The 26,384-nt window shown below is 41.8% G+C and overlaps 1 protein-coding gene across 1 annotated transcript in view; it reads right to left on the bottom strand.

The window, feature by feature from the left end:
* Window positions 1-26,384, bottom strand: part of LOC311518856 (uncharacterized protein) — a 102,759-nt gene that overhangs the window by 10,213 nt on the left and 66,162 nt on the right. Inside the window, exons 17-25 of the mRNA XM_084624924.1 lie at window positions 22,885-23,040; window positions 20,846-21,075; window positions 17,185-17,323; window positions 16,685-16,810; window positions 15,320-15,478; window positions 9,512-9,632; window positions 9,193-9,269; window positions 7,839-7,991; window positions 6,139-6,273 (exon numbers count right to left, since the gene is read on the bottom strand). Coding sequence (XP_084481050.1) covers window positions 6,139-6,273; window positions 7,839-7,991; window positions 9,193-9,269; window positions 9,512-9,632; window positions 15,320-15,478; window positions 16,685-16,810; window positions 17,185-17,323; window positions 20,846-21,075; window positions 22,885-23,040 — 1,296 coding nt within the window. The remainder of the gene's footprint in view (window positions 1-6,138; window positions 6,274-7,838; window positions 7,992-9,192; window positions 9,270-9,511; window positions 9,633-15,319; window positions 15,479-16,684; window positions 16,811-17,184; window positions 17,324-20,845; window positions 21,076-22,884; window positions 23,041-26,384) is intronic.

The raw sequence follows: 26,384 nt of genomic DNA, 5'->3' as shown, positions 1-26,384 counted from the left end.
TTCTTCCTTCAACCTAGCTGCATCTACACTGGGGTTTAGGCTGTCAGTTTTTCACACCCCTGAGCGCCACAGCTATGCCAACCTACCTTTTAAGTGTAGACCAGACCTCAGCATAAGGACATCTTACATCCTACCCTTATGAGTATAAGCACCTTTATACTGGCGATGGTGTCCACACGAGGGGGTTGTACCAGTGTAGTTAAAATATTACACTTGTGTGTAGATAAGCCCTTAAGAGATCCTAGTTTTCTGTGATTAAAAAAAACCAAAAATTCTCCAAGAAAAAAACAAACCATAAAATTCACATTTTTACTCAATTAAAATGAAACACTGAACCTTAGTTTTCCTGGCCACAATATATATAGGTATCAGTTGAACACAATGTTTTATTGATACATTTACAGTTTTTTAAAGCAAGTACAAAGCCTACCAATGCCATCAATCATTATAATAAAATAAAATGAATAGAATGATCCAGTCACAGTGCATTGTTTCTTTGCTGTAGTTGATGACCCTGCTGTTTCAACCTCTTCATTTCTTTTCATTCCATTTATGTTTAGCACTTTCCTCGTGGTCTTCAACTGTCTGCCTTCAAATGTAATCTACAGCCTTGTCACATACAGTACAGAAATGCACATTACCATCAACTTGAAATTTGTCCTGGCCAAACTCAGCAACATGGTCTGTAAGGGTGATTTTTAAAGTTTGTGGCCTCTTTTCATAACTTTAATTACTTACATCTGGAGGCTGAAGTGAAATTTGAGATGCATTAAAACACAAACCCCTATATGCCACTGAGTAACCTCTGTACGTTGGAAGCAGCTTATTGGAGTATGTTTAGCTATGTAAATTTACAGCACATTAAAAAAAATCAACCACAGGAGGAGGAGGTTGTGCGCATTGAATAAGTGACACTGGTACTTTCAGTAAAGTAGAATTAAAAGTTAATATATGTTTTTATATTTTCATAAAATGTAAAAAATACAGATTTCTCTGTAAAAATGGAAATGCCACGTTTTCCATGGCAAATAGATTTCTAGGATCCCTGGTCCTAAGCAATATCAGGAATACAAAATCTGATCTTCCTTGGTTTTTTTGGAGGACCAGCAGGAGGTATAGGATACATTTATTTTGAATTCTTAACATGTTATTAAAGGCTGAGGGTGTTGAATTTTTAGCAAAGTCTTCCTGTATTCAAAACGTTAATCACTAGCGTTAAATAGGTGTTAATAAAACAAACAAAAGTTTTAAACAACCAGACTGACTAAGGGTCTCTCACTCTCTTAACAGTTCTTCATTCATGCTCTGGGTACATCTTCACTGTAGAGTTAACTCAGACTTTGACTCAGGTATTGCCCCTGAGTTTGTGGGTGTTTTAAAATCTAGGCTAGCTGGCACTACTCAGTATATGAGCTAGAGCTCTGGTGCTGTTTTCACTCAGGCTGGTAACCTTCCTACTTTGCAGTGAGGATGTAGGCTAAATCACTCAAGTATTGATAGTCTTCCAGTGCTTTCCCACAATTCCCCTGTGTGTCCAGAAGCAGAGTCTAGTCCTTCCATAATTCATTGGGAAAGAATCAGAGCAGATCAGCTTCCTGCTGTACAAAGAACCCTGGGATATGCCTCAAGATGGGTGAGCGCAGCACCAATGAGGACACAGTAACTCAAAGGTATGGCTTTGCAGCTCATACCTAGGCTAAGCCAATTCAGGTGTTGACCACTCAAGTTAACTCTGATCTTCTAACCTAGACATGATCTGAATTTCTAATGTAATTAAGAACCAACCCCCACCCCTGAAAACAACAAATCCACATAGCCTCCACATTCAGGACTCCTTCATACATACAAAAAGGCATGAGCCTAATTTTTCCCTTTGCAGATCTCCTTTAAACTGTTTCCTGCAGTCCTTACTCGGATAAAACACTCCCTTTAAAGTTGAAGTAGAATCAGATCTCAATGTTTTCAACTATCACCTAGAATGTTAATTCATATATGTTTCAATTAAAAGTGAAATCTTATCTGCAAGTTTACAGACAGGCAGACAATAATACTGATACCTGGGATATAATCACTTGCAAAGAAAACCTCAGTAATTACAGGAAATAATCTGTCACGGTTCAGTGATTAGCTTTATCATTTTGTCCTGCTTTGGTGAGCAAAACTCATAAGAACTCGCAGTACGGCTGAATATGAATAGATTTGTCCTCAAATTCAATGGAATCCTGTTGCAGTCAGATTCTGTGGGAAACTGGGTTTGCTGGATTTGATTCTGGAATTTACATTGACTGGTTCCCATCCCATTTTGTGTTCTCTGCCATAGAACACTCACTCACTCATACAGGACTGGCCTAGCAGATTTATGGAGCCAGCCCTGAATTGACAAAAAGAAAAATTGGATCATGAGTTGCATATTAGTTGCAGAGTACACAAGACACATGAGCCCACAGGCCAAAGAGTAGGGCACAAAGCAGCCACTTATTCTGCTTGTGTTTGAGGCCAGCCCTGCATTCACTTTTACCTTCAGTTGTCATCATGGCTGGGTAATACATACCCTGACACCCTCCTTCCCTGTCTTCTGCCTCAGTAACTCTCCTCACTCCAGTATATTCAAACCCACTGCAGCTATAGGTACCTTCCTTGCATACCAAAGATAATTACTCAGTCCTTTTGTTGCATCGATTTTATGTAGATTGTAAATTCTTCTTGAGGGAAGGGTCCTTCTTTTCTTGCATGTTTTTAAAGCCCCATGTTACACCACATAAATAATAAAACGTCAGAATGGTAGCCACTGACTTTCCATCCTGCATGGAGGGCCCCAATATGTTATAGGATACTATGATTAAATGGTCACATGTGCTTCTGATAAAAAGTCTATACGAGTCTCAGAGATCTTGCGGTATGTACCTGACACTTCATACATAATCCTGAACCACATCACAAGGTCAGCCCAATTTTTTTCCCCCTCTCTTCTCAGCAGAAACATATGTATTCTTTAATCCTTTTGGTTGTTAAACAGCTTTAGTGCCTCACTTGCCATTTTCTAAACGTTTTCCAACCCCCTTGCTCCTTGTCCCGACTGCCCCAACTGCCCCCCCAGGACCCCAACCCCTATCCAACCCCCTTGCTCCTTGTCCTCTGACTGCCCCAATCCCTATCCACACCCCCGCCCCCTGACAGGGCCCCCAGGGCTCCCATGCCAATCCAACCCCCTGTTTCCTGTCCCCTGACCCCTCCTGAACCTCCATCCTATCCAACTGCTCCCTGTCCCCTGACTGCCCCCTGGAACCTCCTGCCCCTTATCCAACCCCCCCTGCCCCCTTACCATGCCGCTCCGAGCACCAGGACTGGCAGCTGTAAATAGTACAATGTAAGTAGCACAATCCTACAGGGAGCAATTTAATACACTACACCTGGCCCTCCACACAGTTTGGAACCCCGATGTGGCCCTCATACCAAAAAGTTTCCCATACCAAAAAGTTTGCCCACCCCTGGCCTAGGCCCAGGGTCATCTTGAAAATAAGGACCAAGATCTTCAACTTGATTTGATATTCTATGGGTAGCCAGCGTCGTGAGCAGCGGATAGGCTTGCTGTGCTTGCAGTAGCCTAGGTTGCTGAATAGATGAGCTGCAGCTGTCTGTACTTGTCGGAATTTCCTAAATACTGAAGGTTTCATGCCCAGGAAAACCACTCTGCAGTAGTCCAGCCAAGACGTGATGCAGGCATGAATAACTGAGGTCAAATTATCGTTCACCTGGATGAGACGGAGACTCCTAGCCAAGTGAAGGTTGTAGAAAGTGTTACTCACAGATGCTGCTATGCAAGAGCTCAGCGTCAATGAGGAATCCAGGAACGCCCCTAAGCTATAGAGACTGCATTGACCCATGGTGGGGTGCACCTTCAACCAGAGCAACAGAATATTGCTCACTTGTGACGTAATCTGCAGTATTGCGCTTCTCTCGCTCTGTAAATAAATCTTGACCTGCCCCTAGGACTACAAGATGAAATAAAAACATGCAGGCTCCAGTTTCAGCCTTGCCAAGAATTCATAGAGTAGCACACAGCAAGTCAGGCCCATGCATTTGTTTTGGCTAGTTGAATCATGTAAAGTAACGCTTTATAAAATGACTTTTTATACAATAAGCATCAAGTCTTTATACAAAGCAATATTTTGTTCTTTCCTTCCTGTCACTAAGTTAACACTTATTGGATTCCTTTCTGGCTTTCTTTGGTATGAATTAACACAGCTGAGAATCTGTTCTACCCTCTTCAGTTTTTAAGATGGTCAACCATATATATTACCTAGTTTGCTGTCTCAATTTAAACTAACAAAACCAACATTCCCATTAATTTTTCCTGTTTTAATTTTTTTTAAGTCATAGAGAGCCATCGTTTTATTTCAAATCCACAAGCCAGAAGTCTAATTCAGTCTCTTTTTTGATTAATCAATCATCCATCCACCTATTTAGCATCTCCTTGACATAAATTAACAAAGTGTATGCACATACAGTTGTACATTGGTTTAAACACACACACACACCATTCTGCCTTTACTAATTTTAAATTAACAAGTATGATCATTCTGCCTTTCTTTGGTTTGGCTTATAGAGCCAAATAATCCATGTAACTGTCAGTAAACTATATGTTTCTTTCTGTCCAACCACATTCAGAGAGAGAAGGCATATTTTTTCCATTCATCTGCACTTTGGTTTAATTTAGTAATCTTTGAGCTTAATCCATCTTTTCCTTAATTTAAATGAGAACCTTGTATCCCATTCTGCTTTTCTTAAATACCCTGTAGTTCCCTTCTATAAAAAGCACCATGCACACCTGTCACAAATATAAAGGGAAGGGTAAACACCTTTAAAATCCCACCTGGCCAGAGGAAAAACCCTTTCACCTGTAAAGGGTTAAGAAGCTAGGATAACCTCACTGGCACCTGACCACAATGACCAATGAGGAGACAAGATACTTTCAAAAGCTGGAGGTGGGGAGAAACAAAGGCTCTCTGACTGTGTGATGCATTTGCCGGGAACAGAACAGGAATGGAGTCTTAGAACTTAGTAAGTAATCTAGCTAGATATGCATTAGATTCTGATTTCTTTAAATGGCTGAGAAAATAAGCTGTGCTGAATGGAATGTAGATTCCTGTTTTTGTGTCTTTTTGTAACTTAAGGTTTTGCCTAGAGGGATTCTCTATGTTTTGAATCTAATTACCCTGTAAGGTATTTACCATCTTGATTTTACAGAGGTGATTCTTTTACTTCTATTAAAATTCTTCTTTTAAGAATCTGATTGCTTTTTCATTGTTCTTTAGATCCAAGGGGTTGGGTCTGTGTTCACCTATATAAATTGGTGAGGATTTTTATCAAGCCTTCCCCAGGAAAGGGGGTGGAGGGTTTGGGGAGGATTTTGGAGGGAAAGACGTTTCCAGGTGGGCTCTTTCCTAGTTATATATCTGTTAGACACTTGGTGGTGGCAACAATAAAGTCCAAGGGAAAAAGGAAAATAGTTTGTACCTTGGGGAAGTTTTAACCTAAGCTGGTAAAAATAAGCTTAGGAGGTTTTCATGCAGGTCCCCACATCTGTACCCTAGAGTTCAGAGTGGGGAAGGAACCTTGACAACACCAAAGCAGAATTCAAATTATCCTAAGCCTTCCCCTCTACCCAAAAAAAGCAGTACTTTCCCAAACTACGTCCACAAACAAATACCCATCCTCTCCCACTAGACTATACATATCTTCATAATATTGTTGTCCCTCTTCTGTCTCATTTGCTTTGATCAGTAGTGAAATAGTTAATTTTGACATATAAATGGTCAAAATTAGTCTTCGGAGTCAATGCCTCGATGGGGTGAATGTGGGCTGTTCATAGTACTTCTCAGAGTTATTTCAGACTGTCTGCTGATTGAGGCAGACATCTCTGTTCAGGTTTACACTCTGTAAAAATAACCTTTGGACTGTGAACAACCATAATTTACTTCTTTTAAAATGAAGCTTAGAATTTGGAGCACAAGATAACAATCACCATGAGAGAGTACTGGCTTTTTAGCTACTGCGAGCTGGCCAAATTTGATCCCTAGTTTAAGCAGAAAACAAAAAAAAGACAATAGTAAAAATGAAGGAATCGGGACTTCTCACCTTCTCTGCATTTCTCAGCTTTACAGAGAGTTGTGCCTTTTGAATAGTCTGCTTCCAACAGCTTAGGACTTTCAGCTTACACACCAGCTCATGTAGTCTGGTGTTTTCATCCTGCAAGAACTGCAGCTGCTCTTGCTAAAGACAACATTATCACAGTCACTAAGAAAGACTTCTTACAATGGCACTTTCCCTTAGAGCAACCTGCAATGTTTTTACAATATGTTTTCTCTCCAACGGATCTGAACTTCCAAAGTTTCAAACTTTGCAGTTTAAACCAGTGCACTTTTCAAAATGAACTTCAGTTACTGTATGTCTGAGGGAACAGAAGTGAACACTGCCCACAGACAGAAAATGAACAAACAGGTAAACTGTGTAAAAATAAAACACTACTAACTGAGATAAAACACATGGATTTTTCTGTGGATATCCAAATTTACCCAAATGGTGGTTTTGGGTCATATTCATTGGTTCATATTCAGTACCCTGTTTCACCCCACTTACGATTTTCCTGATAAGGATGACCTACCAGCATTATGGCAAAATTAGAAGATATATGAGAAGCTGAACCCTATTTTCCCTGACATTGCCCCAGCTGGGAGGCTTGTTGATGAAACCTGTACTCTTGAGATGGATGGGTCTGGGTGGCCACATTACATTTACATTTCCCATCACATGTTTTTGCACTTGTTAGACCAGGTGGTGTATTTTTATAATTTATCATAGATTTAGATATTTAGACATTAGATTCTGGTCTGACAAAGGAAGACCAAGATGGTCTCATTTGACTTAATTGATGGACTCATCAGCAACTCTATTCTTCCAAGTTTCCCACATGAATTGAACTAGCCTTGGACATAAAAATGATCTAAGTTTGTTTCTTTCACTGGATTATCTTCTTCATTGGGGAGCTAATGATTTAGCTAAATGCACTATTACTTATTATTCGTATTACCACCGTGACCAAAAGCTGGTAGGCACTTCATGTGTAGTTAAATGGAATTTATGGTAGCTTTTCTCAGATGTATAAGATCCCCCCCCCCCCATGTTGACCTTTTGGATACCTAATTTTCAGATTATGGACTAGTTATGGAGAAATAGGATTACTTGATTTAGTGATTATGGCCCCAGTTCAGCAAAGCACATGAGTGGTCCCCATTGCTATTCAGCAAAGTGCTTACGTGTGATTAACTTTATGCACATGAGTAGTCTCTGACTTACAACCGGACTACTTGTGCTAAATTAAGCAAGTGCTGAAGTGTTTTGCTGAACTGGGGCCTGTGTGTGTCTGCCTGTGAACAAGGGTCTATTCTCATGTTGATTCTCCTCCTAAATTTCAGACTAAAAGCTCCTAGAATACTAATTTCTTTCTCTCTCTCTTTTTGTCCAGTGCTGAGAACATCATCTGCTCTAAATAATAACAATGTCCTTTTGCTTTTATGGTTAAATTCCATTTTCATTTCTACTTCAGATGGACCTGAACTGCAAAGTTTAGACCAAGAACTCAACCTCTCCAAAGTTCACCAGGAGTAGGATGCAAGTTTTTGGGTCAGCCCATTACAGACACACAAGACAGTTGCCAAGTTCAGAGTCAAAACCACCACAAAAGTTCAGTAGGTTTTAGATCCAGGCATTTGGTTTGGGCCCATAATTCCTACATTTAAAAAACAAAGAAACAAAACAAAACAAAACCCCGCCCTTACTTTAGATAAATGTACTTTCAATCCATCATCATCTTTAGTGGAACCAAATTTTTTCTTCAAATCAATCATATTGTCAACCCCTTCTTTTCTCACTTCACTGATGATCTCAAACACTTGTCGGCTCATATTAAGGCGATAGTCATCTAGCTTCCCCTGCAATTAGAAACATTATGGAGGAGGGAAGACACATGCATATGAACTTAATAAAACTATAGTCTAAATAATGCTTCCATATAAAAATATGCAGTTAACTCACTAAAATGCATCTAGCAGAGCATTTAAATGAATTAGTGGCTCTTTTTATAAGATATGCAAGACCTTCATTTCTCTGCAAATTTTTTTTACCACCTTTTAATGGGATTGTATTCTGCTCATCAGATGCTGGAAAAAGAGGAACATGGACTAACAGGCCCTATGGAGTCCCTTGCACACAGTATTTTAGAAGGTATGAGAAGTATCTTAGTTCCTACTTGAAAGCTTTATCTGATAATATTTCCCAGAGTCATAAAGTATCAGAATGAGGAAGCAGATTTCTTCCCCTAGCCAGACATTCTAGCCCATGTCATTTCAGTTGCATAGCTTTGTAGATACGCTACCAATATGCACAAGACACACGTCTTTAACAGAATGAGTAGCATGTTGTAAGAACAAGCTTTTTGGTACAAAATGGATTCATGCTAGAGACAACAAGTGAGAGAGTGGGGAGATGAGACTGCAAGTAATTCTGCTACCACCCTTGCCGTCCTCTGGGGCATTAATGGGCTTGTGGATACCTCACTGATAATCCTGAACTAGAGCCCCAAGATTATGTATTGGATTGCTTCTAGAACAGGTTATTGATCAAGTGAGTAATTTTCTTACATTTCAATTTAGAAGCTGGATTGTGATACCATCACCCTTGCTGCGTAGTACCTTACTCCTCAAATAGCCCAAGTGAAATCAACAAGAGGAATCATTTGGGAAGTAAGGCACTACTCAGCATGAGGAATGGCATAACAAGTTGGCCCTAGGTTACTAAGAAAAATAATATACATTAAAAGTTAAAGTTTAATTTAAAAACAAACAAACATTCTCACCACTGTGGGTAAAAAGAGCAAGTGTCCCCACCCTTTTTAATGGGATATTAGTCCCCTTTAAAATGTACCTTCTCTTCATCAGACTAGATCCGCATACTTCCCTAGCTGAAAATTTCCCCAAGATACTCCCAAAGTACATAAAGAGATGAACAGTAATTCATCCATCCACTTTAGCTTGTGGGCCCATTTCTCTAATTCATTCCTTTCTATGCCACATACTAGATAATACAATGGCAACTAAAAGGGACTTATCAGATACCCACTTGGTTTGTACTTACTTTTAGATGTAAACAAGTCACAAATAGATTCTGCACTAACGTTTCATATTCATCTTGTACTTCTTTCCTTATCTCCTCTTTGAGACAGAGATTTTTTTTTTTTCTAGATTAGTGAGTCTGGCTCTTAGAGCAGTTATTTCCATAATCATCTCATGACTCAGCTCTGCTATCTATCAAAGAAGAAAAAAGTAAATCAGTGAAACTAGAGATGGGCCTAAACCAAAACCCTTGGTCTGAAGATCCCAGAACTTTGAAAAAGTTTAGATACAGAAATGAACCTCATGGCTTGACTCCACTTCTAACTGAAAAGTTACATTACCGTAATTAAACAGTTCTGTAAAATATCCACATTTTGTATCTCTATTTGCTTTGAAGTTATTTCCTTTAAAGGGGCTGAATACAAAGGCTCCCCGAGGTTCAGACCCAATGTTTTGAGGGTGCTAAGATGTAGAACGACATATAAAAACCCACGAGTCTATTTGTGGTTATGAAGGGGGGGAGAGAAAGAGACAAAGAAGATGAGCAATGAATCCAGTGGGTAAGAGAGATTGAGAGAAAGTATATTGGGGAGGGCTGAGGGAGGAAAATTAAGAAATCTGATATTAGAAGAAAGAGTCTGTGTGGGGCCATGAAGTTCTGGTGAACCCTGATCCCACTTACCCTAACCGCCCCTATTCCTTGAAGATAGAAATCAGAGGAACTGCAACTAAGCTGTACAGTAAACTACTAGGTTGTAAGTTTCTTGGGGCAAGTCAAATGTCTCCTTATAGGTTTGTACAGCTCCAGGCACAGACTGCTTAATAAAGAATCAAATAAACAGCAATGTATTGTTAGTAGGTCTCTTGATACTTGAAAACACAGCACCAATCTGATTCCTAGAGATGGCATCCACATTAGCAGAAATGGGAGCACAACTAATGGACTTTATTTGTCTGCCTGGTTTGCAGGCTCAGGCAGGTAGTTATTACATGTATAAAGTTTCATTTTCATCCTTAATCTATTGCATTTGCAACCAGTTTGCATTCATACTCAATTGTGAGTACATTAGAAAGTCAGGGGTCATTTTGAAAAATCTGATTCCAGAAGCCTTTATGTGCAAAAATGCAGACTATACTCATGGCTGGTAGCACCAACTATTTTTATGATTGCCCGACACTTCCCATTACAGAACCCAGTGTTCAGTTGCTTATAACTTTGCCAAACAAACTTTAACCATTTAGACTGATTTTTCCCGTGCTGGGTGTCTGCCTCAGGTTAAATTCTTCTGTAAAATTTCAGCCAGAACAGTTCAGCCATTTCTAAGAATAAGGCTAGAATAAGAATTGCCCTGTTAAAAAATGCTTGTCTTTTATTTGAACAACTCCAGTGCCCCTAGCCTTTAGAGCATGGGCTTTAAATTTGGTACGTCTGTGTGTCAGGGGTGTGCCTTTTCCACCCTAGTGAAAACTGGCCAAAAATTGACCAATTTAGAAGCCTTTGACAAAAAATTTACAGTTTACACACACTCAGTAGACTACTTAGCGTTTAACAGATAAAATCTCTGAATAGTCCAAGCTCACTGAACATGCTCAAGGCTCTCACAGCTCCTAGTGCTGATCAGACTGTGCATATGCCATCCCAACAGAGTAACTGAGCATGCGCCAGCCTAGGGCTTCAGAGGAAGAGCCAAATGTTCTCTGTAATGGCTGGTCCAAATTGTTCTGAGCCAGGGTGGGGCGAGGCACTGAAACTGAGAGCAGGGCACCTGTCCTGTCCAGGACTCCCCCACCCTGTTGGAAGCCAGGCCCTGTGAAGGAAGAAGCCATCTGATTCAATTGCAGAGGGAACAAAGCTGAAGTGGGGGGAGGGAAAGGGATAGTTTGGGAGAAGGAATCTGGTAAGCCTGGGACTAGTTTGAGACTGGCAAGGAGACTGGGACTGGGAACTGAAGAGGGGGCAAGGCTAAGACTGGGAGCCAGAGGTGGTAGTGGGAGAGGAGGCTGGGACAGGTTGCGTGGGGACACTGGGAGCTGGGTATGGAAGGAGAGGCTGGGACCAGTTGGGCAAGGAGTCTAGGGCTGGGAACCACGGGGTGGTGAGGGAAACAGGAAAGGTGAAAGATGGGGAGCTAGTGGGATTGGCCGGTGGGGGAATGACACTGAGATCGGACAAAGACCTGGGGCAAGGAGAGAGAGAGAGAGACAGACGGATTGGCTAGACAAAAAGACTGGGTTAAGGAGTCAGAGATGGAGTGGGGGGTAAGACTGATATTGGATGAAGTGTCTGGGGAGGCAGACAAAGACTAGCAGCCAGTGTATGGGGCACAGAGACAGGGAGGAGCCTGAGGAGTAGAGACTGGGACTGACTGGGTGAGAAGAATGGGACTGCAATGAGGCGCTGGGGTGGGGTAGAGACAGCACAGAGACAGACTGTAGGAAATGGGTTAAGAGGGGGCCACAGTTTGGGGGAAGAGGCAGAAGAGTCTGTGCCCTGTAGAGCACACTGCTCTCCAGAGCCTGGAATGGAACCCCAGATTCCTGAGTTTTTCACCATTCCCCTGCTGTTAGCAAATAACTGTGAAACCCACTGGCAAAGTGTGTGTCTCATCCCCCACTAGTGCTGGTTCACACAGAGGATTGACAACCTACTACTGCCACCTCTTACTCCATTAGCTCAAGTGCAAGGGGCTGAACCTAAATGTTCCAATCCCGCTGATGAACCATATGGATTTCAATATGATGCTACATGGTGGAATTCCCGCCCACCCAAGTTTGTGTGATTTCTTAAGTGCGTGCTCTCATGCTCTGCCTCTCCCCCTCCCCCATCCTCCCACCATGTGTTAAAAGAACATTATTAAGGTTGCAATGTCAAGCACTCAGAAGTTAGGAAATGCCAGAATCAAGCTTGCCCATGCAACCTTAATTCAAACCCTTGAGCATATGAATTATGATACAGTCCTTAATTATATGATCACATACTATTTTTTTTCCACAGGACTGGGGCTTTATGAGTTCATCGACAAGATTGATCTGCTCTGGAGAAAAATCAGGGTGTTGTTGTAAAAGAGACTTATCAATCGGACCCTTGCCTCATTTATTGCAGAAGGTATGTAGTGAACGAGGCAGAGGATTGCAGGAAGAGTGTAACAGAGTCGCTTGCCCCTTTAAGGTCTAGAGGCCTGGGGCCAGCCAACCCTAGTTACTAAGGAGGCACACCTGAGCAGGGATCAGGTAATTCTCCTATAAGAGCAGCAGGAAGCTGCAGAGAGAGGGGGATGCTCAGGGAGAAACAAGCAGAGTCACTGGCTGCTGGGAGCAAGTAGACTTCAGCAGGATACCTTGAGTTTTCAAGGACAAGGCTCCAGGCAGGGAAGACCTGGGATCAGAGACTTGACGGGGATTTGCAAACTTCTATTCTGAATATTTTCATACATTAATAAATCCAACCTTACAGAGGGATATTGCTGAACTTAAGAGTTTGTATGCGGCACACTTAAAAGGCCCCGAAGAGGGGAAAAGAGGCCTGAGAGCAACCTCAGGCCATGAGGGGGTGCTTAAGAGGTGGCTACCAGCCAGATTATAAAAAGAGGAAGACTGGCCTCATGGTTAAGACAGTTGAATAGGAAACTGTAATTCTAGCATTTCTTATCTTTTGAATGGTTGACTTTGCAAACCTAATCAATGAAGGGTTTTTTGAATTGATAGATAGATTAGATAGAGCGCCAACTTCCACACAACAGTCTACTTAAAGTAAACATGTAAAATCTTTAGTTGTACTTAAAAAGACATATTTTACCTAATCTTAGCACAGTAAGCTAACACCTCATTAAGGGATATATTTTAAATATAGAAAATTCCTCAGAAAGGGAAGATACTGCCCCATGGTAACTGTTAACATGTTTAAGTTCACCCATGGCACCATATTTTTAGAGTGTTTCACCTAGAGGATCTCAAAGTGATACACTGTGCATAGGTATTTCTCATCCCCTACTGAAATGCAACCATGTCTGGAGTGAAATACAATTATAGAATCATAGAACTGGAAGGGACCTCGAGAGGTCATCTAGTCCAGTCCCCTGCACTCAAGTCAGGACTAAGTATTATCTAGACCATCCCTGACAGGTTTTAGTCCAACCTGCTCTTAAAAATCCCCAATGATGGAGATTCCACAACCTCCCTAGGCAACTTATTCCAGTGCTTAACCACTCTGACAGTTAGGAAGTTTTTCTAATGTCCCACCTAAACCACCCTTTCGGCAATATAAGCCCATTGCTTCTTGTCCTATCCTCAGAGGTTAAGAACAACAATTTTTCTCCCTCCTCCTTGTAACAACTTTTTATGTACCTGAAAACTGTTATCACGTCCTCCCTCAGTCTTCTCTTCTCCAGACTAAACAAACCCAATTTTTTTCAATCTTCCCTCAGAGGTCATGTTTTCTAGACCTTTAATCATTTTTGTTGCTCTTCTCTAGACTTTCTCCAATTTTTCCACATCTTTCCTGAAATGTGGTGCCCAGAACTGGACACAGTACTCCAGTTGAGGCCTAATCAGTCTGGAGTAGAGCAGAAGAATTACTTCTCGTGTCTTGCTTACAATACTGCTGCTAATACATCCCAGAATGATGTTTGCTTTTTTTAACATCATTACACTGTTGACTCATATTTAGCTTGTGATCCACTATGACCCCCAGATCCCTTTCCGCAGTACTCCTTCCTAAGCAGTCATTTCCCATTTTGTGTGTGTGCAACTGATTGTTCCTTCTTAAGTGGAGTACTTTGCATTTGTCCTTATTGAATTTCATCCTATTTACTTCAGACAATAGCTATTCTGTATCAGACTTGCTGCACAGAAGTTTTTGGAAGGGAGAATAAACTATTTCTACTAAAATTACAATTTTAAGTAAGACCATGTAATTATCTAAACTGGATATTGTCCAGGACTCTGAGCTTTTGAAAAAACATCTTGTGTTCCTCAGTAATCTTGTGTTCCTCAGAATATAGGGCTTGTCTACATGTAAAGTTGCTAAAGCTAAATTGAAATCAATGACTCAAACTGAAATAAGAGGGTCCAACATAGGGGTTTGGAGCAGATAAATTAAACCATTGCAAGTTTGTGTGCAGACAAGACCTTAGTTCCATAAGCTCACTTGTAGATCGGAGAGCTCTGAGGGAAATTTCTCCACTTCCCCCACAATTCACTCAGAATTTGGATGGGGAACAGGCTTATTGCTAGGAACCAAGCAATGCATCTCAATACTGAATCACATTTCAGTGAAAACAAGGTAGCAGGTCTGATAATGACCTAATATTTCATTATAATTGAACATATATTTATAAAAATACTTTTCATCCCTAAAGATCTCCAAATTATGAATTTAAGATAAATACAGGGATTATTTCATCCACCATGAAACTGTCCTCTACCCTCAGGGTGAAAAACAGCAACGTATGTGACAAATCCATGTGTTGTAGAGAACAGACAATTACTATATAAACCGCAAACATCTCTAAGAAGCTAAGACTAAAAGCCTTGTCCTTCAGCTCCAAAAACACAGGCGTCTACCAGTTGGCTGTCAGGGCGGCCCTTACATTCTCTGCGGGCCCTCTGTGAGAAAGCAGCGTCACATACAAATACGAAGCACATTACAACTATACAACATGAGAAATGAATACCTTTTCCAACTGAAACTGCAACAAGAACTTTTAGGTATGAAAAATGTAATTACCAACTTGGAAACTGGCCAGGACATTGGGGCCAACACCCCTACTCTTAGAGTGAATACATCAGTTCTTTAATGACTTAAAGTGGCAACGGAGTACTTCCTAATACCACATAGGGACACTGATTTAGTAGGAAGAGTTCTGCCTTTTGAGTCCCCAACACTACTTTCCTATAGTTGCTTAGAAGCCTCTAATCCCAGTACTAATTCCGCCTGACCTTACTACAGTTGTGAGATCTGAACAAAATTACATTACAAGGTGGTCAGTGTCATACATAACACATGCTCACATTGCTAACATAATCTGAACGTAAACTCATAAGTTTAAGAGAGGGTGTTTCTCTTGTGCATCACTGACTGACCCAGGTTTTAATAAGTAAAGATGTAAATAAAGATTAGTTGTGCCCGGACAGAAACACAATATATGTACCTCTACATCAGATTCTTGGTAATTTTCCATTAGTCTCTGAACAAATGTTTCGACTATTTGTGGTCTTACAGCTGAGAAGTTTTCTTGCATGATTCGATGCTTCCAGAGCTCTGGAGGAGCCAGGGGAAAAAACATAACAAACAATACATCAACAGATGTCTGTCACAAAATATTGATCCCTCTTTAATCCCTGTAAAATGATACCATGTGCAATTTGTAGTTTAGGATTTCTCAATCTTTCTAAAACTGTATGCAACAGAAGGTAACCATCACCACAAACAAATTATGTGATTCTATGCAGCAGGGGTGTTAGATACATGGTGTCAAAAGGGTAAAATACATTTTTGTTATGGGCCAGGTGCCCCAGTTAGGGCCCTATCCACAATTGATCACTGCCTGATAATAAGAGCTTTGTATGAAATTTGAGAGTAGAATATGGCTTTTTATGTAGTAACTAAATGTTTGGGTAGAAAAATTACTGTTGCATTCAACACCAGTCAGTGGGAAAAAATGGTACCAGCCACTTCTAGAACTACCATTATTTCCACCACTTGCTTGTTTGACCATTTGTGCATGCACTTATCGGATCTGCACAGTTATCCTAAATGTATAAATTAAAGTGCATAGTTATGCACTTAAATGACTTGGAAGTCTGGCTTTTAAAGTGTCATCATTTGGCTTAAGCATTGACACCCCAATGAGATAAGTGGGAGCAGTTTCAAGCTGTCTGCAGATGCAGGGAAAAAAGTTTGAGTTAGTTTGGCACACACAGCTCATATCTGGAAAGTTTTCTTTGCAATAATTATGGTTAAAACTTGCTTTATAAAAACAAAGTCAAAGTTTAGATTTTGCAGCATTTGAATCTGGGTGAGCAGGCTGGATAAGTATGTCAAATGGGTCAGGTGCTTGAAACCCCAGTGTACAAGTCTTCATCACATGGTAGCATAGTCAAGGAATGGGCATTTTCACATAAAGGGCTGGGCTTTATCAAAACCTGAAGGGAATTTTATGTGATGTTGGTAAATTTTCACCAATGATTTCACTGTATGTGGGACAAATTGTTCCTCGCTCTTGAATGGGTGCAAAGGGAAGCAGGAAGGATAGACAGGAAACTTACCACCCTGCACAAAGGCTGGGTAGAATCCTTGCACTCCACCCTCCATGTGCCGCTAGGGACGCATGTTCCCCAGTGGGAAAATGGATGGAAGCAGCTACAAAACTAGTAAGCCTACTGTAACCCAAGTCCTTCCAGAGCTCCCACACATATGTAAAGGCTGTAGGATTGGGCTTCCCATGTTTGGTATGCTTCCTACGCAGAAAAGAGGTGGAGGGCTAAATGTAAAAATGCATTTTGTATTTTAACACCTTACCTGTAGGGAGGCCATTTCCTGCTCTTGCTCTTTCAGATGTAACTAGTGTCATCTCCTGGTTAATTTTCTTTTTCACATCATGGATCATGTGTATTTCTAGACTTTCCAGCAGTTTTTGAAGCTATAGTAAGTGTACAGTAAATTGTTCACATTAAATCTCTATGCTTATTATACCTCATCTGCTGTGCTTTGCCAATTTTCAGTTTTTTAAAAAGTAAGTTTAAAAAACACACAGTATGTAGGAGTGAAAATAAGATAATTTAGGGAAGTTATATTGTGTCCAATTCAGTAGCACGAATACTTTGGGGGTCAGATTCACTAGTCCATTACAGCTGCTTTATGCTGCTCCAGGGCATTGAGTTGTGGGCCTTACAGCACAGGTCCCAGTTTGCTTGACCTACCCCTACAGGTGACCCTGTTTAGGCCCCCCACAGGTTTTAATGGTTCCATGTCGGTCAACAGCACTCCCCCTGCACAGTAATAGTCCTCCTTTACCTGCCGTGTTTTGACTTCAATTTCTGATGCTCCTTTTGGGGGAAGTATAGACTGAGAGCTTGTCACAAGTCCTTCAAACTCATCTTCTGTGCCCATGTGCCTGGCGATGGCTCTCATAGCAGGGTATAGGATGTCAGTGCTAAAGAAACCCAGACAAAGATGTTACACATATTCCTTTCTCAACAGTATTTTCAGTCTCTTCTGTATTTCTCTCTTTCCGGCCACACGTACCTTTACCCTCCCCTCCCCCGACACATAAGCACTGGGACTCATTTCACTATCCCCTGTTACCCTGTCGGGAAGCCCTGCTAGCAAAGCAAGATTTTCTGTGTGGACCGATCATGTGATATTGAATCTCACATTACATCACTTCTTTTTTCAATAGTTATAGAAAAATAAAAGTTCAGTGGATGAAGCAGGAAGAGCTAAAACAAAGCAGAGAATTCTGGTTGCCAGTACGAACTTCTCCCCTGAAAACCAAAGAGATGTAGACACTCCCCCATGCTGCCCTCTCGTATCTGATCGCGTTTGCTAGGTTGAAACAGTGCCAGCCTGACTACTGAAAGGGCCCTTTATGTCTCCAAACAACAAGAGGAGCAATTGACAAAAGGGCACAGGTACCAGGTTACATTTGACACCATTGATCGCATTAGACACAGACATCTGCAGAACTTGAAAACCTCATTTGCTCAAGATGAGTGGAAGCTTTCCCCAGTGAAGGGGGTGACTGCAGTGTTTTACCAGCACTTTCCACAGAGCTGTTGTTTCCATTCACAAAATATATACACCAAGATTCAACAAAGTGATCCCTAAACCCAGCACAGATGAATCATCCTGGCATAGAGAAATTCTCTGCTGGCACAGAGTTGGCATAGGAACTGCTACACTAATACCTCCTCCGGAGGTGCCAGCGTAGGGAATTTGGAAAAGGCGGCGGGGGGGGGGGGAGGGAAAAGGAGCTTGGCTGTACCCCAGTGCTCATGACTACCATATCAGTCCCTTGGCAGCTGGCACAAATTAGCATAGCCCTGAAACAGTGGGGATAAAGCAAGAGTGATTGCTGGAGCCACAGCTGCCCAGTGCCCAGATGTGTGGGAGAAGTGCCCTGCCACACATTTAGCGTGAAGAACCCATGCCCCCAGCTCCCCAGTACTCCTGAAGAGTTTCAGAATGCTGTAGGAGCAGATTGAGCTCAAGTGCACTACATGTTCCTGGAACTAGGGGCTCTCCCCCCCTTGCAGACTGTATAAGCTCTACAGAGGGCAGAGATCCCAGTCCCAGGATGCATACAGATTCTTACCAAATCCCCAGGCTATACCAGTAAGTGGGTCTGGGTATTGCAGGTGGGTCTTGCTCTTGCAGCTCCCCAGCCCTGGCAATTTCGTCTCTTCTTCCGAATGAGCAATGAAGAACAGCTCCCAACTCCCCCTGCTCTCTAGGTGACATTGTATCACCAGATTTTCGCCCCCTTCCCTGGCCTGCACTGTGCTAAGGAGCCAGATTAGGCCACCTGAAAACTCCCCTGACATGGGGGAGTCCTACACTGGCATTAATCTGGCATGTCTTGCTCATATGCCACCCTTCCGCTCTGGACTCACCACAGGGATGTGCCAGGGCAGGAGGGAGTGTGGCAGGAGCAGTACTGCATGTTAGCTATGCTCAGATGGCTCCTTGAGAGCCTTTACCAGCTAGCACAGGTGAATATAGCTCTAAAGTGCGTCAGCATTGTGAGGTCAGCATTGGACTAGTTTGAAAACTAGAAAGCTGCAATCACCTCCCTGACAGCCCCACCCTGCTGCACAAAACAGAGACTGGGCACAGTAGAAAACTGGTATGACATTCTACTCAGATATGCTTCTGTTGTTCAGGGATTTGTAGATGTAAATTGGGAGGTCTGCTTTTATGTAAGTATAACTAACAATGATATCTTAGTATTTCTTCTCTCAAGTCACTAGAGATAACAGTGAGTTGGTATTTCTATTGTAACTCACTGGTTTAACAACAGGTTATACCAGCGAGTAGGGGCATAAAATTGACATCTGAGTGATCTCAATATAATCTGAAGATAGCAACACAACACGTCACACAGGAACAGTACAGTGAAGGTATTCAGTGGCACTTTGATATCTGATGACTAGAATAGAGAGAGACCTGATACCAGTTTGTTAAAGGAACAAACTAACCCATTAAGACAAAAATGATTGCACGGACGCAAACAGACACTTCTTCTCTGCTTCATTTTGTGAGAATCCTGTTTTCCAATAGCCCCAAAACACCCCGCTACCTAGACTGTATTACTACTGTAAAAAGAAAAGGAGTACTTGTGGCACCTTAGAGACTAACCAATTTATTTGAGCATAAGCTTTCGTGAGCTACAGCTCACTTCATCGGATGCATACCGTGGAAACTGCAGCAGACTTTATATATACACAGAGAATATGAAACAATACCTCCTCCCACCCCACTGTCCTGCTGGTAATAGCTTATCTAAAGTGATCATCAGGTGGGCCATTTCCAGCACAAATCCAGGTTTTCTCACCCTCCACTCCCCCCCACAAATTCACTCTCCTGCTGGTGATAGCCCATCCAAAGTGACAACTCTTTACACAATGTGCATGACAATCAAGTTGGACTATTTCCTGCACAAATCCAGGTTTTCTCACATTCCCCCCACCCCCATACACACACAAACTCACTCTCCTGCTGGTAATAGCTCATCCAAACTGATGATAATAGCAAACTATAGATAATATTATTATATTATATTATATATATATATATATATATTATATATAATATATTATAGATAATATTACGATAATAGCAAACTATAGATAAGCTATTACCAGCAGGACAGTGGGGTGGGAGGAGGTATTGTTTCATATTCTCTGTGTATATATAAAGTCTGCTGCAGTTTCCACGGTATGCATCCGATGAAGTGAGCTGTAGCTCACGAAAGCTTATGCTCAAATAAATTGGTTAGTCTCTAAGGTGCCACAAGTACTCCTTTTCTTTTTGCGAATACAGACTAACACGGCTGTTACTGTGAAACCTATTACTACTGTGTTATCCAGCAAACTTTTATTTTCATTATGTTGCTCATTTTGGTAATAGATTTTATTTCAGGGGACCAGGAGGGCAATGCCTTATCACATTTTTAAAAAGATATAGTTTTAGGCTTTTAGTAAGTGTCCCTCTAAAGAAAACTTGCCAGATTTTCTAATGCACATTATTCAGGCCAAGCCAAGTGGGAGGATTAGGAAGAATCCTGGTACACTTCCACTTTATTAAAAATCAGCTTCAGGAATGTCAATTTTTAAAAGTACTGTGTGTAACATTGATCTGAATGTCCTAAAGAGACAGGTATAAATAATAGTGTCACTGAAAGGCCACAGGAATACATTTGGAACAACCTGACTAATGAACAATTCAGGTACAAAGAAATCAGATCAGGTCAAAAACCCTATTCTAAAGAGAAAGCAAAGATATTAGAATAATTATCGATTTTGTACCAAACTAAAGAAAGGTAGAACTAAAACAGAGCACATTGAAATAGGCTAAGAATAAGAGAACAGTGTGAAGAATGGTACAGGCATTTATTTTTTTTAAACTTTCACAACCACTCCAGTCTAGAATACTTTTACATCAGAATGAAACTCACCCATATAGCTCAGCAAACTGTTTGTAAAGAGGAACTGTATTGATATCCTTGACTTTCAGTTTAAGTCTACCCCATTCTGCCTTTAATACTTCCAATTGCTTCCATATTATCAGAAAAGATCTCAGCAAAGCACGTGAAGTAACTGGATCGTGGAGCCTTGGCAGAGCTTTGCAAATCTTTCTGCTGCTCTCTGACCCACTGGCATGTGATTCATCAATTTCTGCCAAATTCTAATGAAATTATTATGGGAGACATATTTTGTTACAATCTCATATCATATACTTCATTGTTTAATAAAATGAGATAAGCCACTGTACGCCTGTTAGAGATTGAACAAAAAAAAACTTGCAACCCACTGTAATTGTTTCCATACACTAGTGTCCTACAAAATCTAGCGGAGGTAAAATCCTGGCTATTTTTTCATTGCAATGACTATAGAAAAGACAAGGCCAAAACACACATACACACATACAAATCTTTCATCTTATTGCCACTTTCCTTGAGTCAGTTGCCCCAATAAAACTCCCTGCTGGGCTGTTGACAAAAATATCTTTAAAAACTCAGATCCTCAGCTCAAGTCCTGAAGGAAACAGCCCCTATTAAAAAATAAATAACTTGTTCTCTTTGCACTTTTCTCCACACTCACATTTCCTGACAGTATCACTGTACACTTACGTGTTTACTAACCGGTAGGTTTATCTGCTTTCCATCAGAAATGGCTTGAATCTCAGCCCATCCCCTGAACCAAACCTTTGTGGTAGGTTCTGGAAAGGCTTAATGCTCCCCAGTGACCATTCACCCAATTTTTATCCATTGTGCAAATGTTATTGGAAGCAACACCTGAGGACCCAGTCCTCTTCTTAACTATCAGTCCTTGCTATACAAGGGGGCCAGGCCTCTCTGCACTGAGCAGCTCTTGTTAAAGGGGCAGATAAGTGTCTCACCCTCTAGTCCTCTGAGGTACAGGTGAGGAAAGTGAAGAGGCCCTGCTTTGTCCCGCAGTTTCTGATGGCATCAAGTACAGCAGCTGGATGGTGGGCACCAGCAACCCTTTTAATGGGATCTGTCACTGTGGCTCTCCTCATTCCCAGCTACAGTCTAAAAGTTTCTTTGAAACACATTACATCCCATCATGCAGTCAAAAGCATGATAGGCCATTGCAGTATAACTATATGGGACTAAGAGCCACTCTTTTATGCTACACTCCCAGGATTCACTGAAGTCAAAGGGAGTTTTTCATAAGAGCTGTGCAGGAAGGTAGAGTGGTTTCCCACATAGGCTGCCAGGGAGGAACCACTCCCAGCCCTCTGTGGTGAGCCGGGCCAGCCCCACCCTTCATGCTGGAAGCAGAAAGGCAGAACAGGAAGTATAAGAGGCGGGGCCTCCAGTTCAGGGCAGCAGCCTACCCACCTTACGCTGAATGGCTTGTGTGCATTTGCTGTCTGCCATAGTCGGAGAGCTGGGCTATAGACTGCTCCTGCTCTGCCTTGCTCAGAGGGATTGAGCCTGACTGTGGCCATGTCTACACCACCATTTATGTAAGCAAAACTTCTGTCACTCAAGGGTGTGAGAAAGAACACATCCCAGAGCGTCATACATTTTGCCAGCATAAGTGGTAGTGTGCACAGCACTATGTTGATGCAAGAGCTACTCCCGCCAACATAACTACCGCTGCTTATTGGGAGTGGTTTAATTACGTGGACAGGAGCTTTCTCCCGTTGGCACAAGCCAGCTACACAAGACATCTTACAGCAGCGCAGCCTCATCGCTACAGCTGTACCACTGCAAGCTCGCTAGTGTAGACACAGCCTGTGTTTGCTGTCTTCCTCAGCCAGAGAAGCTGGGCAATAGACTGCTAATTGCCCTGCCCCTTACCAATGGGCCCTAGACTCTTTAATGACACTTACCACATTAATTCCCTGTCAAATGGCTATCAGCTGCTAGGAGGCATAGTGAGGCAGAATGGCCTCCTTCTGAGGCAGACAAGGAGGAACCACTCCAAGCTGGATAGCCTAAATGAATTAGTTTGTCAGAGGTACCTGTTTTTTCTTAGCTACAGCAGTTTGCCATTCAGCATGATCTTCCATAACAACATCATAGCTACTCCGCAGTATATCCTCCATTAGAAATGGCATCCCGACCAGCACCCCATGAGCAACTCTTTGATCGTCATCACTCAGTCTGCACAGGCACAACTGGAGGAGGAGACACTCATGGTGATTTTTCTAGGTTACCCAGACAGATCTCAGTGAGTAACTATGGTAATGAGTTATTGTTAGTACAATTACTTTAAAAGTCGTCCATCCATTTGTATGAACAGATGGATTCTACTAGAAGCCTCTGGCACTGTGGACCTAAAAGTCATGGAAGAACTTTGTTACCCAAGCACAACAACATTGTGATAGCTGCAGGAGAACCAAAAATGAAATTGCCTAGTTCAATTTCATTGTCCAAGAGCAGCCGGTTTTTTTAAATAAACAAACAAATGGTGAATGGTAAAATAATTTGGAGACAGGCACAGTAACTTTTGGATGTACAACAAGTACCAGTCACCACACCTGCATGTTATAATTTATGGTATTTAGATTGCTGATAGTGACTGGACACGGTCCTCCATCTACTAGAAATGCCCTCCAAGGAAACAGCGTCAATGTCTAAAACAAATTCAGATAACATTCAGAAGCACAAAAATAATGTTCAAACAATAATAAAGGTCTCATCTAACTTGAGCTGAGGAATAAAATCCACAGTGCAGACGGCGGCTTAGTCTGTAATATACCATGCTCTGACTTCTTTGCATGAGTTGCAGATAAGTGTATAATTGGAACTATACAAGATGCACTAGGACTGCTGAGACAACAGTGGGATGAGTTAAGGGACTGTTATCTTCCCCCTCCGTTTCCTGGATTGTTGGAAGCTGGTGTCAGATTTAACATCACGTTCACATTTTTTTAAATTTCGTTATCTTTGAGTTTTGCCACAAACTATATTGAAAGAAAGGAGGAGTTCAGTGGTCATACGTTGACAGCACTATACTTAGGCATTAAAGGCAAAATCCTTTAAGCTGACACACCCACCAATGCATCAAAACCCTAATGAGACACAGTCTGCCAGCTTAGTGGCATGGGGTTAGGCAACAAGAATCCCCTACCCATGAGAGCAGGCCTTAGTGGGGAGAAGCACCCATTACTTCTTTTTAAAGCAGTAACAGGAATCTGAGGATGCACTGCTGAGTGCATTTCCTGCCAAACTGCCAGACCCATGCAAACTGCACCAACTGGATGGTTCCCAAACATTCTCACTTGGCTGTTACGGCTCTGCTTTTCACCTGCCTAACTTTGATGATTTAGGGCACATTCTGTCCTAAAGAAACTATTCTTCTTCACAGAAGGCAAATCTCATTCTTCACTTGTTCTACATAATGGCTCAGTATGATCATTTAGAGCAGCGGTTCTCAAACTTTAGCAACCAGAGGACCCCCATTTTGATTTAAAAATTTTCACAGACCCCTAAACTGGGTTCTAATTTTCCCCAGAGATTCTCAACCCCCACTCCACCCTTTCCCCCAAGGCCCTACCCCCCGCCCCTCCTCTTTCCCGCCTCTTTTCGCCCCCTTCCCCAATCCTCCCACTCCCACCCAGCGCCTCCTGCATGCTGCTGAACAGCAGTTCCACAACATACAGGAGGCACGGGGAGGGAAAGGAAGGAGTTGATCAGCGAGGCCAGCAGCCCCGGACATGACCCGCAGACCCCCTAGTCCACGGAGCCCAGTTTGAGAACTGCTGATTTAGAGCAAGCTACCAACTATAGAAGTTTCACAATTCTGTAAGGACTTAAAAAGTATAACACCAAGGTAGGAAAGTAGTCATTTAGGGTGATCCAGTGGGGTATGACGAGGAGTGCTAGGATGAAAATGAGCAAAGGAAAGTTTAAACTGAATATCTGGAAACATCTACTAACCCTAGCATCTATGGGCCTAATCCAAAGAAGTCAATGGAAAGTTAACTTCAGTAGGCTTTGTATCAGGCCCTATGACTAGCCTTTTTCTTTAATGCATCTGATGACCCACAACAGGAAGTTAGTGGAAGGTCCATCATTACAATTAGGGTAGATAAAATGACCCAACATACAGTGTAGGGAATAATCCTACTTTGGATGCAAGGGATACGATGACTTACAGTAATAGTTCTCTTCTATTTTTTAGTTTTTTGATTACTTGCTAATTAGTGGACTTTTTCTGGGGACCCCAGTGACAAAGTGAAACGGACTATGATCACAGAAACGAAAAATCACTATGTGCTAAGTTCGGTGCTACCACAGAATGGAGTATCACAGCAAGAACTGAACAACAACTTCTCCCTTCAGCACCCAAGTACAAAAAGGAAACAAATCAAATCAGTCATTCTTTGAAAGTACATTTTACTCACCGTGGGGCTGCATGGGACCACTAGCTGCGGGAGCCAGAGCTGTGAGGCAAACACACTCCTTACTGCAGAGTTACTCAGGGGAGGCAGCCCATGGTGCATACTGTCTGTAACACTCTGGTAAACCAAAATATTCCCAGAGCACAAATATACTTCTCTGAAGAGACACCAAAATCACATTTTAAATACCATCCTTATAAAATCTTTTTGAAATATAGTCTGTAACTAGCTTACGCTTTCATATTAATATGCTGAACCGAACATCACAGTCATGGGCAGCGACCTGCAACTGACTGTAGTTTTGTACTTAGTGAAAAGCTAAGGGCTTGTCTACATGGTGTTTTAGTCCACATCAGAGGAATGTTCGTTTTAGTCCACACTAGTAGGTCACACACTAACTGGCCTTGTACACCCTGCTGGTGCACACTACAAGTTCCCTAGTGCATATTAAGGTAGTCCCTATATGCTAGGGAAATGTTAGTGCATGCCAGCGGGGTCCACATGGGCTACTTCGTGCATGGCAGGCAAGTGCAGACTAAAGCAAGTCCATAGACAAGCCTTTAGTTGCTATGCTTAAGCTGAATGCAGTGACTAGCCACTTGCAATTTCATAAGAAACAACTGCACAAAAATGTATCCACCAGCCGGTGGATTAACATAAGTGAAAATACATCCTACTGATACCAGGGACATTTAATGGAAAGCAGCTTTTCTCATGGTAGAAGGGCTAGCTTGTAGCTAAAGAACATGACTATGAGTCAGGAGTAGAGCTGGGCAAATAATGGATTTGTTGGTTTGCTGGCAATTCCAGAAAACTGAAAAAAAGTTTAATTTAGAAGTTGAACCAAAAATGACATTTTTGGGGCAAACTGAAAAAAACCCAGTAAACATTTAAATGACTATGAATTGCTACAGGCATTAGGACAGGGAAAGAGTGACCCTATAGCCTGGTGATTAGAGCACTTGCCTAGGATGTAGGAGACTTATGTTCAAGTCCTTTATTCAATAATTATTTATATGAAGTAGAACAGGTTCAACAAGAGCGATTGAGAGCACTCCACCCCAGAATATCCCATAGCCCAGTAGCTAGGATACCCCTACAGTGTGGAAGATCCA

This window comes from Lepidochelys olivacea (assembly GCF_965140295.1).
Source record: "Lepidochelys olivacea isolate rLepOli2 genome assembly, chromosome: 3".
Lineage (NCBI taxonomy): Eukaryota > Metazoa > Chordata > Testudines > Cheloniidae > Lepidochelys > Lepidochelys olivacea.
This window is presented reverse-complemented; position numbering and strand designations above follow the sequence as displayed.